This window comes from Pollicipes pollicipes, unplaced genomic scaffold (genome assembly GCF_011947565.3).
Source record: "Pollicipes pollicipes isolate AB1234 unplaced genomic scaffold, Ppol_2.1 Scaffold_1600;HRSCAF=1878_pilon_pilon_pilon, whole genome shotgun sequence".
NCBI lineage: Eukaryota > Metazoa > Arthropoda > Thecostraca > Pollicipedomorpha > Pollicipedidae > Pollicipes > Pollicipes pollicipes.
The window spans coordinates 22,964,305-22,979,667 of record NW_023595962.1 but is presented as its reverse complement, the minus strand read 5'-3'; the positions used below and the strand labels follow the sequence as shown (position 1 = coordinate 22,979,667).

The following is a 15,363-nucleotide window of genomic DNA, read 5'->3' as shown; positions in this document are numbered from 1 at the left end:
GATGGTCAGGGTGATCGGTCCAGCTCCCACAGACCGTGGGGTGGTCAGGGTGATCGGTCCAGCTCCCACAGACCGTGGGGAGGTCAGGGTGATCGGTTCGGCTACCGCAGGCGGGAGACGTCGGCTGTTATCGACTGCGCGGCGTGCGGTGTTCGTGTCCAGTTAAGCTTTTGCGTGTGCAGGGTAACGATATTTCAGTGCAGTGCAGATTGTGTTTAAATGCGCGTAGTACGCTGGCGTGTGCGCTACATGGCGACAATGGTAATCTGATAATGTCTTCCGTCGCCAAACCTGGATTGGCAGAAAATACAGTGATCATCACACGCACCTCTCCGTTCTGTTTTCAGTGTGCAAAGGACGTCATGGGCTTCGCCATCATGTTCTTCATCGTCTTCTTCGCCTTTGCTCAGCTCGGCTACCTCCTCTTCGGCACCCAGGTCAGCAAGATCACTCGGGATCATCTGGAAGTTTACTGATGCTTTCGTTGTTAAGTACTGGTATCTAATCATTGTAAGCACAAGTTGATATATCCCTGTGTACATGCACTGCATGCTTTCCTCCCCCCTCCACCAGTTTTCTTCGCCCTATCATCTTTCAAGGTTTTTCATATTTCTTCGACCGGCTGATATTTTTACTGTTCACAAAAAACAGTTATAGCTCTTGTCCACTACGCTATCTTCGAGCAGCTCTAGAGCCGCGGTAATGCCCGGTCGTCGCTCGCGTCCAGGCCCGCCCCGCCAGTGCCTCTCGACTGCTCGAGCCGCCACCTGCGCCTCTGTCCGGCAGGTTCGCGACTTCAGCAGCTTCGGCAACGCCACCTTCACCCTGCTGCGGACCATCCTCGGCGACTTCAACTTCCACGAGATCGAGGCCGCCAACCGAGTGCTCGGGCCCATCTTCTTCCTCGCCTACGTGTTCTTCGTCTTCTTCGTGCTGATGGTGCGTGCGTCAGCCCGTCCCGCGGTGGCGGGTCTGATGGTCTGATGACGGGCCTGACGTATCTGGTGGTCTGATAACGAGTCTGATAGGTCTGATAATCTTATGACGGATCTGACGGGGTCTGGTGGTCCGACGACGGGTCTGATAGATCTGATGGTCTCATGAGTCTGGTGGTCTGATGACGGGTCTGACAAGTCTGATGGTCTCATGGGTCTGGTGGTCTGATAACGGGTCTGATAGGTCTGATAATCTTATGACGGATCTGACGTGGTCTGGTGGTCTGGCGACGGGTCTGACAAGTCTGATGGTCTCATGGGTCTGGTGGTCTGATGACGGGTCTTATAGGTCTGATAATCTTATGACGGATCTGACGGGGTCTGGTGGTCTGACAACGGGTCTGACATGTTTGATAGTCTCATGGGTCTGGTAGTCTGATGACGGGTCTGACAGAACTGATGGTCTCATGGGTCTGGTGGTCTGATGACGGGTCTGACGGGTCTGATGGCGACAAGTGTTGGGGTGGCGGAGACGGGAGAGACGGGAGACCGACAGCTGGAACTGTTGGCCGAGCTGGTAAAGACGGGAGAACGACAACATGCGCACAGAGCCGGCGGCTGCCCGCCGACGGGAAGATGGAGATCACTGGACCCATTGGCGAGGGGGGCCCACTCGACAGAGAGGGCTGGTCAAACCAGGCCCATATGTTTGAAGACCGTCTGACTGATAGCTGTGCGATCTCGCTTCGGACCGATGCTGAAGATGTTTCTCACCCCCCCCCCCCCTAGTGAACTGAACGCGGCACGCTTCCTCACCTTTACTGTTGTGATCACAGAATCACCACACACAGCTCAGATACGGACACAGTTGAGGCATATTACAGACGGACAGGGCGCCAGTGCGGAAGTGGCCACCAGTGTTGACTTGCGCTCCCCCAATGTTGATTTGAGCCCAAAATTATTGCTGATAGGTGGCAAAAATCGGAGAAGCAGTTAATTATTACACCAAGATTATGTTATCATTCGAAGGCCATCACCACTTTGCTGCTAAAGAAATCACAACTCGAAAAATAACACTAAAGTTTGAAAAAGAAAACTAATACTTAACAACACAAAGTGGGCGCAAAGTCCGTTGGAAAACTGTCCCCCTCCCCCTAATAGTTTACTGAACGTGATGTCCCTCTGGCCCACAGAACATGTTCCTGGCCATCATCAACGACACGTACAGCGAGGTCAAGAACGAGATTTCGGCCCAGAAGAACGAGTTTGAGATCGCTGACTACTTCAAGCGCGGCTACAACAACATGATGGGTGAGGCGGGACGGACTGAAATAGTCCCTATAGTAGTCCCTATAAATAGTCCCTAAATAGTCCCTATAGTCCCTACATAGTCCCACCACTACCGTGGTGGTAGTGGCCACGGCCACGGCCACGGCCACGGACTGGCCTCGGTGGTAGTTATCTGAGAACGGCCGAGAACGCGCTGTGGCGCTGCAGAGGCGCGATGCTCACTGTTCACAGCTGCGCGAAACTGTCTGAGCTATGGCTGTCGGCTGCGCGAGGGTGTCCGAGCTATGGCTGTCGGCTGCGCGAGGGTGTCCGAGCTATGGCCGTCGGCTACGCGAGGTTGTCAGAACTATGGCTGTTGGCTACGCGGGGGTGTCCGAGCTATGGCTGTCGGCTGCGCGAGTGTGTCCGAGGTATGTATGTCGGCTGCGCGAGGGTGTCCGAGCTATGGCCGTCCGCTGCGCGAGGGTGTCCGAGCTGTGGCTGTTGGCTGGGTTTCTGGGTGTAAAAAGTGACGCCTGCTTCATGCCAAAGCATCCATTCAGCGGGCAGGTGTGCGTATGTCGAGAGCTGAAGTGCGTCCCACTTCTTTTAGGGAGGCTTAGATGACAAATAGAGTCGAAGTTTTGCCAGCAGCGCATTTGATTGCGTATTTTTGGTATGATTATGCGCATCCCTGTTGTCGCTCTAGGTTGTTGTCGTAGAGGCTGTCGATTATGTGCATTATTGCAGTGGTGTGTGTCTACCTGTTGGGTTCCAGCTTTATGGTAAGCAAACATTAAAACGACGCCAATTTTCTGCCTAACGTGCGAATAGTGAGTGATAACGGCATGGAGATAACAGCAATTAACCAAACCTCTACCGGGCATTTGACAATCCACCGTGGGTGCGCCCTATGGTGGCGTCTGACCTCCGGTGGCGCCTGATTTCTCACTTCCTCTGACTTTTCCTTACCTCCGATGGCCCCTGACGACGTTTCCAGGCAAGCTGGGCAAGCGTGACAAGCTGATTGACATCCAGAACGCGCTGAAACTGGCTGACACGAACAGCGACGGCATCTACTCCTTCGACGAGATCCGCAAGAACCTCAAGAAGTGAGTGGGGACCTGTCAAGGCCTCCCTGGCGCGCGCGCACATGGTCTCGTTCATTTCGCGATCGTCGCACCCGCGAAACCGCTGCGACATGACTGTCAAGTCATGACGCACTGTCTGACATGCGTCCGCCACACACCTACTCCGCGTCCGCAGTGTGCTGTGTGTCTGACCCGCACCTGTCACATCTGCCACGTGCCTGTCAAACACTAACACACACGCACACACACACACACACACACACACACACGCATACACACACACACACACACACATGCACACACACGCACACACACGCACACACGCACTCACACACACACACACACACACACACACACACACACACACACACACGCACACACGCACTCACACTCACACACACACACACACACCACACACACACACACACACACACACACACACACACACACACACACACACACACACACACACACACACACACACACACACACACACACACACCCATGCACATACACGCACACACACGCACACACGCACTCACACTCACACACACACACACACACACACACACACACACACACACACACACACACACACACACACACACACACACACACACACACCACACACACACCACACACACACACACACACACACACACACACACACACACACGCGCGCGCGCGCGCCTACACGCATGCCTGTCACGTGTCTGTTACACGCCGGCCTCTTATCTGTCACGCACTTTCGACCGCAGGTGCAACTTCTCTGACCTGGAGATCGAGATGTTCTTCGCGCGATACGACCTGAACGGCGACCGGACCCTGGGGGATGACGAGGCGCGTCTCATGATGGCTGACCTGGAGGACCAGAAGCTCGAGCTCGACCGTGAGTAACCGCTGCGAGGCTCCGACGCTGACTGACGACCTGACCCTCGCCCGACTCGCAGCCTGACTCTGACTCTGACCCATGCGTGACTCTGACTCGGAGCCACTATCTGATTACATCTCTGACGGTATGATTCTACCGCCTTACGTCCTAGCGTGGTGTGTTGTTTCCTTCTCTTCAATGGGCGCCGTGGCGCCCCCAAAGCTGGAGCGGACGCTGACAGTGGACTCTTGATCACCCACGATCTATGATGCGCCCAGACATGTTAGTTTTCACTTGAATATTACGTTTCGTGTTGTACGATATACTTTGTGCACGATTGGTGCCCACCATGCAACAAGGTTATTCACCGTGCACAAAAAAGTTGAAAATGGAAATTTTCACATTTTTATGTATATCAGTAAAATAATTCTCCCGCACAGTCGTTTAAGCAAAACACTCCGCAAGTTAAAATCCGTTTGGGCCAAACACTGCCTGATAAGACTTGCGTCTTGCACGCTTGCGTCGTCTTACGGAGTTGATTTCAATGCCACGATAACACAGAACTTTTCATAGATTGCTCATCGCTTCAACTGGATAGCAGCGTGATGACCACGATGACCTTGACCTTAACGGGCGAGACGAAAACCTGCACCCTTCATCGGCCTTCCGGGCCAAACGTGATGTTCAATGTGTATTGCGGGCTGATCCGAAACGGCGCGCCGGGCTCGACGACAGACCTCGCTCGTCATGGTGGCCTTGACCTCGAAGGCGGGATCTTGACCTTGACCTTGACCGGCAGGTGAGATCGGGAGGCCGACGTCCGGCCGTCGCTCCCGGCCCGGCTCCGCGTACGGAGGGGGAGGCGGCGTCAACCCCGAGGAGTTCAACTCGTGAGTCGCGTGCACCCCCGCCGCTGATGCCGCGTTCGGTCACGGGCCTCGCGCCGGCGGCGAGCGTCGCTGCCAGGAACGGGGGTCAGCCGGAGAGACCGCGGTCCGGGCGGGCGGTCTCGCAAACGAATCTGTCACAAACGTGTGGTTCTGAGTGGCACGGCGAGGCCGCACTGCCGGGCCGTGGCAGCTGGAAGAACTTGGCCTCCGGGCAAGTCCATCGTTCAACACTGGGGTTAGTTAAATGCTGTGTACATTTCAGCCCTTTCAATGGCTATCTATTACTTAGCCGTAACCACAAATGCAGATACTGGATCGTGCTTCACCATGGGCACACCTCCATACGATGCGACCCTGACTTGGACATGACCTCGGCCGTAGGCTGACCCGCCGCGTGGACCGCATGGAGCACAGCATCGGCTCCATCGTCTCCAAAATCGACGCCGTGCTCATCAAGCTGGAGGGCATGGAGAAGTCGAAGCAGAAGAAGAAGGAGACGATGGGCAAGATGCTGGACCAGATCTCGGACGACCCAAGCGGTATGTTGGTCAGAACTGTCGAGAACGGGCACGGCTGTGAGGCTTTCGATGGTTTTCCTCATCCTGGCGCAACGCACCGAGATTCCAAAATCGTCGGCGGGAACGCTTTCGAAGAGGAAGCGCCTCTCACTCCAGTTAGAGGCTCTGGAGCGTGCAGAGAGATTTATTTTGGAACTGAAAGTGCCAAGTTGTAGGTAGTTATAGGTTTCGACAGACATGAATGACCAATTGACGACCAATGGCTCGTGTTTCACGTCTCATCGCTGAAAAGACTGTGATAATCGCTCTGTACACCTTATTTGGCGCTGCTATATCGCTGCGAATAAGCTACCGTTTGCGGGCAGTAAATCCTATGCAAGGCTTGATTTGCATACGGCTCGAAGTCGATGGCTTCACGCATTGCCACCAGCGACTACTGCAGGAACCGAGTCGCCAGCACGCGCCTTGACTTCCGGGCCGCATGTTTAACATGATTCACAATCCATCCTCGCCCTTGGTTCATCAGAAGGCTAGAGTAATAGTTTACGCTTAGAGATACCTCGCTCGATCTACCCCGACAGCTTGCCAGCCTGCTGCATACCAAGATGAATGGCGTTGCTGAGGTCATGTCCGTTGCCATCGCTTTGGATATTGCTGAGGCGGCAAACAACACTACGGAGGCGCTTAGATAGTTCAAGTCTTCATCATTTAATTTGTGACTGCTGACCGGGCCTTCCCAATCTCATGACAATAGCACGGCTTCACCCGCTGTCACGCGGCCCGCACCGCCCATCCGACCGCCCGCCGCACCACTGCCAGCATGTGCAGAAGCATCACCAACCACCACTTCTGAACGTCCCCCAGGCACTTCAGCACATTCGTCAGTCACCTCAGCGCGGCCACTCACATCTTCAGCATGAAAACCCACCCACAGCATGTCCACCGACTGCTTCAGCATGGCCACTAGCATCTTCCGCACGGCTACGGGCTTGTTCGGCGTCCTGCCGTCGCTCGTGCACCCCCGGCGGCCGCCTCACCGCCGCTTCTTCCCCGCAGCGGACGACAAGTCCAAGCGGCACCAGATGGAAAAGCTGGTGCGGGAGGAACTGGATCGCTGGGACTCTGATCCCAACATGAAGGTCAGCTGATCGGCAGCGGGTGGTCAGGGTGGCTTCAGCAGGGGAGCGCGCGCCTGCTGAGGTCGTGGCGGGCCATACACTCGCTACATAAAGTTTGTCCACTGGGTCAGCAGATTGTTTAGATTTTTGGGTCAGCTACGTCGACCAGATGAACTTTTCACTTAGGTCGATTAGATCAGCTATCTGTGCTATTTCAAGTGCGTCTGCTGCCAGTCAGTACCGCTAGGGTCAACTGGCGCCAATATACCAATGCAATTTCTGGGTAAACCAGATCGTCGATCAGGCCGGATCGCACGGCTGATCGGTCCGTCGGGTCCACAGTCCTCCAGGGTCACCTGCTTTGTGGACGCCAAGACCAATAGGTTTGGCGGTGATAGGTCATCTGGTGGCACTCTCGGCACAGGGCTCCTGCACCCAAGCTTTGGGGTCCGGGCAAGTGTAAACCCGACACTAAATCTGTTCCTGGTGTGCATCCTGGTGCTGCCCCTGGTGCGCGTCCTAATTTAGACGTAGCCCCCCCCCCCCCCAGGACTATCCCCTGACTTGTCCTGAAATTGACGCTGACTGTCCAGCACTGGCTCTTCCAACACTTTTTCTCATTCCGGCCAGACTTAACACGCGCCTCCCTCAGACAACTGTCCGTTTTGCGGAGAATAAAACTGCTGCACGAAAGTAGTATGATCCTGCGCCTAGCTGTATCTAACGGCATATATCATCACATCGCTCGAAGGACCCGTGAACATCTAGCCTCGCTGTTGTCAAAACCTACTTGATTCGTCTCATGTCGCGCGCTGATGCCCGTTGCCGCGCCACTTACGATTGCGCCGCGTCAGTGACGTCATTCCGTCTGTCAGTTGACCGTGTCACTTGAGACAGGGGTGGTGGTGCTGTGTACTCAGATCCACCCAACTGAACTTGACGCCACCAGCTAGGAAATCGAGCGTCGTTTTCCGTCTCAAGCCTCACGCCACCGACCACTTGGTTCCTGTGACACCCCGACACGTGCCGATTTCTCCACAGGGCAGTAAGTAGAGAGGCCGGGTGGTGAGCTCGCTCGCCGGGTCGCGCTAGAGGGAGAGAGGACGTCCCCGCAGGCGCCGACCGGCGCAGCGTCCCGCCGCGAGGCGGCGCCAGCATCGCCCGACCCCGCCGCCGGTCCGACCGGCCCCGGCAGACGCGACCCACGCCCTCCACAGCAACCCAGTCAAGTGCAGCGTGTCTGTCGGGCCGGCGCCGTCCGCCTCGGCGGCTCAGAGATCAGCAGATGGCTGTTGCTCGCCGCCGAGCCGGCCGCACCGCGGCGGCGGCGGCCACGCGCATGCGCGCCGCCTCCCGGCAAGATATGACGACCCGCGCGTGACCCGCGGCAACCCCGCGGCGGCCGCGGCGACCTGGCGCTGCGCCAGCCGCGCCCTCGGGGCAGGCGTTGTGACCTCGCCGCGCGGGACAGTGCCTGAGGCGGCGGACGCGCCAGATTTGCTCACCGGCGCATCTAAGGGAGAGGTGCTACCAGAAGAGTGGCACGCGCCGGACTTTTGTGGTTTTGTTCTGCGCACTGTCTGTTGAGGCCAACGCAGGCGTCGGCCACACTGTCGTGTTTGGTACGATATGTGTACGGTTGACCTAAGTTCATTTCGGTCTCGCCGCCGGTGGTCGGTTTCGGCTGGCGGCGTCCCGGCCTTTGCCGACCCCGCCTGACCTTTGGCATACTTCTGGCGTACCGCCCGAACGCTTTGTGTTTCCGCTCTTCTGTTGTCTTGGGGGCTCAATTATGTCTACGGTGTGTGTCGAAAATGGTAACCCGGTGCCGTGGACGTAGTTGCAATCCCCAGGCTCCTTGCCCATCATGTTGCAATACAGTCTGCACTCTACCACCGGGTTTTTTACATGTGCGTTATTCATGCCAGACCGGTGCTTCACGCTTGGCGGAACCGTCATCCATCGCGAGTCCAACCGAAAGATAAGCCGTGAATGAAGGCGAAGTAGGTAACGACTTAACAGTACTAAATCCTGAGACAGAATCAACGCAAGTACTTTGGACGTAAAGGAGTGGATTCTGAGAGGTCATGAGACTTCGGTATTAGGACTTACGTAGCAAAGCTGTCTGTTCAACAGCTTGCAAATGTTTGGCGAAACGTGACAACCAGACTTGTGCCTGGTTGCCAAGATTTCTTCCCGGGAACCGGTTCCTGGTTCCTGGTTCCGGAACCAGGAAGAAGACAAGAACCAGTCTGGCAATAAGTCGAAAGATCCAGCAAGAACCAGGATCCAGCTTGACAATATGTCGAAAGATCCAGCTTGACGATAAGCCAAAAAAATCCAACAAGAACCAAGATCCGGCTTGACGTGAAGACGAAAGATCCAGCAAGAACCAAGATCCAGCTTGGATTGGACATAGGGACCCAACGAGAACCAAGGTCCAGCCTGGAATTATGTTGATGGATCCAGCAAGAACCAAGACCCAGCCTGGAACATGCGAAGTGATCCAGCAAGAACCAAGATCCAGCTCAGGCTTAAGATGGAGATTCAATTTCAGCAAGAACCAAGATCCATTCTAAAATTATGCTCAGGAGCCAGCAAGAAACAAAATCTTACCAGGATTTCTTCAGAGCAGTTGCTGCTAACACTCCCCACTTTTCAGGTCCAGCAATTAATACTGTTCTTAATGTAAATTAATAAAATTGGGTCTAGGAACATAGCTGGTTATCTGCTCAGGCTGTTCCTCATACCCATAAAAGAAATTTGCTGTTCTTCAATGTTAATAACACTACAAATTCAGAAGAACAACATCAATAACTTGTCAAGACACAGGGATGATGCAGACCTGCTAAGTCTGCAACTGGACTGTTAGCTGCCTAATGTTATCCCGAAAGGAAAGGTCCGCTATTCCGTGCGGATCTCTCGGAAATAATGAATTTTATATATATATATATATATATATATATATATATATATATATATATAGTATAAGTTTACATCAGAATAGCACAAAATGATTTCCAATGAAATCACGCAGCAACCATAAATAACACCTCTTACTCTGCATCTCGCACACTAATGTGGCGTCCCCGCGCGTCGCTCATCAAGGCCGCAGATAGGGAAGCTAGTTGGTATGTTTAGTTAATCTAAAACCCAAAGGGAATATGACGTCAAGGAACTAAGGCTGCTGGTGGTAAGGTTACTCCGTGTGGGAATGCGGAACAACGGTGCTACCTTACTGACTCCTTATTACTCACACCAAAAAACACACCATCTAACGTGTCATAATCAATTTAAATCATCCACAACAATGTCAGACACAAGCAGGGTGTGTATGTGTTGAAATGCAGCTTCTGATGATAAAAATGTGAAAAAATCAGTGAGAACCAGGATCCAGCACCTTGTATTGTCGAAAGAGCCAGTGGGAACCAGGAACCAATATTAGGAACCAGGCACATGTCTGGTGACAAAAACGTGCACGCGATAGAAAGGGAGGACAAGTCCCGCAGTCATATGGCGCAGTTGAGTTGTGATTAAAGCCGTCGCTACAGGATTAGGTTGTACTGGACTCCACGCCCAGGATCGGGTAATATCTTGCTCGGAGTCAGTCAGACTCGACTCCAAGCTGCCCGCCGCTGATCGGAGGAACGACCGCGTCGAGGCAGAGTCTAGCACACAGCACAGGCCAGCACGAGGCGGCCCAGTCGTTCTGCCACCAGGCACACAAAACGTACCCGTCTTGGCCAAGATGGCGTTCATGGCAAGCTTATGCATGGTTTGGAATGTCGCGTGCTGGAGAGACGACGAGGAAGGAGAAACTTCAAACTGCTGGCTGTTTGTTAGTACGGTTTCCAGCAACAGACAAACGTTGGCAAGCAGCCACTGCCTGTGGATGTCACGCGTCTGGCAGAATGATTTGCGGACTGGAGCTCTGCTGATCCTAACATCACGCTTTTGGCTTGGTCTGGGTTGGTTCGGATTTGACTGGACCCTTCGGTCAGCAATAACCGCTTCAGGGCTTTGGGAATTCGGAGAGAGATGAGTAAAGGGGCAAGACTACGGTCACCGTGGAAGGCCCGTCAACAAGCCTTACGCAGCAAATGTCCAGTCGCATAAACCACACAAATGTTGGCGGCAATAACGGCACATAGCTGGTGACCGCGGCGTCCTCCGTTACGCCGGACATTGCATACAATAGCCCGATTGACAATGGACATTGCGAGGATTGAGGACAGGCGAGGAATGAGAAAAGGCAGGGAATAAGACAAACCGGGGGAGCGTCACTGAACTTTTGCAAACACGATCACATTTCGCAAATGTATTGTTTCAATGTTGCATCTTAGTCCAAGAAGCAGAATGGTGCGAGTTCCATGTGGATCAATGGAGGTCTTTAAGACTAAACTAATCCAACACACTTGTTTTTGTGCTTCGTTTTCTTACTGTTGCCACCTGTCGGTGGAGAGGCCAGGCTCTGCTTCGCACGACGACCGCCAGAGTCATCTTCGACTTCAACCATTTCATACCTGCCGAATAGTAAATTCATCACGCGATGTAGAAACGGGACGCCATCAAAACTTGCTGGTGGATCGTGTCGTTTCGAGACGGCACTCATAACGTCCACTGTTATGTCAAGTTCACATGCACAGCACGCAAGGAATAATGGATTCAACAACTATCAAAAATGTTGTCATTGAACTACGACGACCCCCAACGTTGACCCACGACGATCAAATGACTATTTCACATTCGTACGGGGTTTGAACTGCAATTGCAATGTTCATGGCCATTCCCTGCGTGTCACAAACCAACACCGCGCACGTTTTAAGACTTGAAATTATCCCGTTTCTTAGAGCTTGATACACGCGAGTTTGAGCAGCTTGTGACACGCCGCCTATGAGATAACCACCCATACATATACGACGTCCCAAAAACATCATGCGAGCACCATGCCTAATTGGCCGTGCTGTGCTCATGGGTATTTAAAATGTGGCCACATGCATTCGTATTTGAAGTTATCCGGCACGAAGTGCCCCATCGATAGAAGGCAATTCATTGGCCTATAATCGGATTTCGCTATCGATCGCACGTTTCGATCACGTTTCGCGTTTCGCCAGCAATGACACCGACATTTGGGCAACTACTAGATATGACGGACATGGAGCTAATATTTAAACCCCTTTAAGAATAGCACCGCAACCGAAAGTGTAAACCCAAGCAAGGAAGGTGCCGTCACGGAAAATATATAAGAAAACCGTATGGAAGGGCCAAACACCACGCACATAAGCTCATGCGTTGAGTCACTAAATAAATCAACACTGTAACATTGCAGCACCTAGGAATACTGCAAAATCAGTTGAGTTATGCTGCCCGCTATGGCGGCAACTCAATGCTGCAACTCTAGCAGCAGTTCAGATGTCACAAAAACGTGCCATGACGTCCCCAAAGGATTACGTAATGGGGACCACATTCAATGATTCGTGAAGCTTCATTATTTAACGCAGCCTTCGCACTTAAGAGCATACCAAATGTTACTCCGGCTAGTCAGCCGGTTGTCTGGGCGCCTGTGGCGTCCCTGTCATGCTCTTCCGGCCGTCCGGTTTTGAGGGATTCGGCAGCGCCCCGCGAGACTGGAGGTCAAGGTCACGCTACCAAGCCCCCGAGCCAGTACCGCGGGCCGGCTGACCACTTGTCCGACAGAGCGAGAAGCACACGTTAGCTTACTTTCCGTGCTTCGTCTGCAGCCATTTCCACTCCTATTTCTGCTTCACTGTGTGCATATAGACCTTCCTCACACGCTAGCAGTGACATGAATTATCTTGATGTTTAGTTCCGCCGCCCTTTTGCTGGTGGTTTTAAGTTTATTTTCCATTGGCATTTTATTTGGCGTACCTGTGTTGCCGGTTGCATGCATTCATACCTATTGATCAGCAGCCGTGTGGTGGCGATCTTGTCTGCGCTACACTAGGTTTCGCATTTGCGTCGCGTTCTTGTTTCTTATGCATTTTCTGGCTATAGGTATACCATTGTAGTGTCATGGTGCCCCGTTCTGTACGCGTGGGGATGTGCCCTCCCGGACGGTTTCTCCACTCAAGTTGTGTTTCTTCCGAAGTTGTTATGCTCAATCGATTGCTCCTGTATGCACAAACCTTTATAATACACCGAAGCATGTCTGCTGCGTGCCATTCGTGGACGCGTGTCGACATGAAGAAGCCTGAGAAAATACGCCAATAGCTGCAACTGAGCTTCTTACATCATATGTGCTGCCTGCCCGATATCTTCCAATTGGAATAGTCTATTTAAAGAAGCTTAAACATGAAGCTTACTGCCGCCAAGTCACAAGGACAGCAAGGACAATAGCCGCGACAGCAGACGAGGAAACCTGGCCGTGCCCCTGCAACATGGCGGCGGATATAGACGTATGCAGTCGGCCATCTTACCTGGGGTCTGAGGCCAGCGCCAGGTTTCTCTCGACGGCATAAGAGACAGTCAGTTGTTTGTCGTGCAGCGTCAGCTGCTGGGACGCCATTGCAGCAGCTGACTGCCGGTCGGGGAACTGCACGAACGCGTAACTGGCGAAAGGAGCGAATTAGCGGTAGTCTGGGCGCCTTGCGTTCGCTTCCCATCGCTACGCAGTTTATCCGCAGTAATCACGGTTTCAGAATTCGTACGCAATGCAATCTGAGTTGCGGTGCACCGGGCGAAATATACATCGAACCTTCATATGGTGCTGTGATGGCATCTTCACTCTCCAATGCGGTTGCGCACAAGACATCAGAGGTATTCTCCCAAATCTCGCGCGTTCAACTTTCCATTTGATAATTAGCACGCGCGTGCTCCGATCCTGGACATTGTCGAAAAACGTTGGCTAGAAACACATGCACCACGATTAAAGTTCTTCACTACCCATAAAAGTTGGCTAGTGCATCATAGATAAGCTTAATAGGTAAAGGCTACGCATAAAGATATTGTCAAATAGCATGAAACCACGCATAGTCATATTGTCGCTTTTTCTACGGTGCCCTTATTACAACGCGTTGGCAGGCCGTGCTCGCCCAACCCAAAACCAAGATGGCGGTGCCACTGCCTACCCGTTGTTTCCGCGCTGGTTGTTGGCCGGAATGCTGACGTCATCGCAGCCAGTGAACAGCTGTTGCAGCTCCGGCGCGGTGGCCGTCCTCTGTATGCCACGCACGTGCAGCCTAAGGGCACCAGGATACGATGTAGAGACGGTGTAACACAAGTATGATCATGTAATGGCACATTTGGCCTTCAGCACCAGATTTTTCGCTTTGCCGTTTCTTTTATCCATGGCTCCAGTGGCGGACGCGACATGAAAAAAAAAACGAACACGTCGAGCAAAGAACGACGCCCACTCCGCCTGGCTGACCCAGGCAAGCGCCAACAACGGCCGGGCCGAAAACACCGTCACGTGGCCGGGTCTGATCATCGGAGCGGTTGGGACGGCGCGGCAGCGCCCGCTACGGCTTCAACAACGGGGGACTGAGGCCAGGCACAGGCTAGTGGTCGGTGTGACGAAACATCATCGGCTGATCAGGTCGCCGCAATGGTCCAAACGCGCACCGAATCGTTGTCGTTTCCGTTGCCGTTTTCGGATCAGCGGCGGCAAACGCCTTCAAAAACCAAAGCAACAAGGCCATCTGGCAGCGTGACGGTCCCGAATGATGACCTTATATGACCGCATGGGACGGCGGGAGTCTTCGAAAGGAAACCACAATGAAAACAGAGCCGTCTACCAGATCACATTTCTAGATGAAGCCCCTAGATACAGGGACTTCCCCGATGAGGCCCCCCTGTTTTGCCCACGAAAGATGGCGGGTACCCTTAAGTCCACGAAGTGTATGTTGGGCGCTGGCGGATTGGTCGCATGGCAGGTCCAGGCTCGGGCGCCCAGAGGCTTACTGACAAATGGGTCGGCCTATACGCCTGCCGAAGCGCACCGCAGCGCGTGTGGAGGACGGGAGACGTCCTCAGGCGGGGTCACATGTTTGCGCGTGCGTCAGTCACAACACCACGCGGCTTCACAATGACGCGTCGCTGGTCGGGATGGCAGCGGCCGCCGCGGGCGTCCACAGACAAACCGTGTCATGTTCTTGAGGAGAGCACGGCGGTCGAGCGCGCCCGCCGGCCGCTGCGCGAGGAGCGTCTCCGCCGAGACGAGCCGGCCGTCGGCGACCTCCGTCTGTCGCAGGCGCGCCACCACCGCCGCCGCCTCGGCCGCCGACTCGAACTGGCACTCCACCGCCCTGCGGAGGGACGGACGTCAGCCGGTGGCCGCCGCTCTGGACTGGACAGCACCGCTGTCGGAGCGGCCGCTCTGCGCGCCACCAGCCCCCTCAAGACCTTCTCCTCGCCGACCTCGACCACTGGCTCAGCGGATCACTGCACCGACTTGAGGCACGACGAGGATGAGGCGCGAGGGAGGCACTGCACCAGCGCAACACCCATCCGCAAGAGAACAAGCACCGACAACGCTCCTGGCGGTGTTGTCAGTAGACTGAAACGCTGAATTGTATGTTGATGTTAGTAGATGTGGCTCAAGATGTAGGATTATCACACAGCAAAGGTGCTGATAGCGGAGGCGCATAGTCGGATATGATATGGGTTGGAGTTGGATCCATAGAGACGCAGAGTTGGATACATGATATGGGTT

General features: G+C 53.9%; 1 protein-coding gene and 2 long non-coding RNA genes across 3 annotated transcripts in view; 1 reads left to right on the top strand and 2 right to left on the bottom strand.

Moving 5' to 3' along the window:
- LOC119091212 (polycystin-2-like) overlaps positions 1 to 8,037 on the top strand; it is a 28,682-nt gene extending 20,645 nt beyond the window's left edge. The window contains 9 exon segments of the mRNA XM_037213861.1: positions 348 to 437; positions 787 to 939; positions 2,129 to 2,246; positions 3,205 to 3,316; positions 4,054 to 4,184; positions 4,966 to 5,056; positions 5,438 to 5,595; positions 6,631 to 6,713; positions 7,734 to 8,037. Coding sequence (XP_037069756.1) covers positions 348 to 437; positions 787 to 939; positions 2,129 to 2,246; positions 3,205 to 3,316; positions 4,054 to 4,184; positions 4,966 to 5,056; positions 5,438 to 5,595; positions 6,631 to 6,713; positions 7,734 to 7,745 — 948 coding nt within the window. The 3' untranslated portion in view covers positions 7,746 to 8,037.
- A 2,958-nt stretch (positions 8,038 to 10,995) lies between these two features.
- On the bottom strand, positions 10,996 to 13,189 carry LOC119094320 (uncharacterized). The gene is made up of 2 exons (XR_005093760.1): positions 13,130 to 13,189; positions 10,996 to 11,215 (listed from the first exon to the last, which is right to left on the bottom strand). It is a non-coding gene; the product is annotated as an uncharacterized LOC119094320 (long non-coding RNA).
- LOC119094312 (uncharacterized) lies at positions 13,185 to 14,953 on the bottom strand. Its single transcript, XR_005093759.1, has 3 exons — positions 14,792 to 14,953; positions 13,781 to 13,891; positions 13,185 to 13,261 (listed from the first exon to the last, which is right to left on the bottom strand). It is a non-coding gene; the product is annotated as an uncharacterized LOC119094312 (long non-coding RNA).
- Between the last annotated feature and the right edge of the window lie 410 nt (positions 14,954 to 15,363).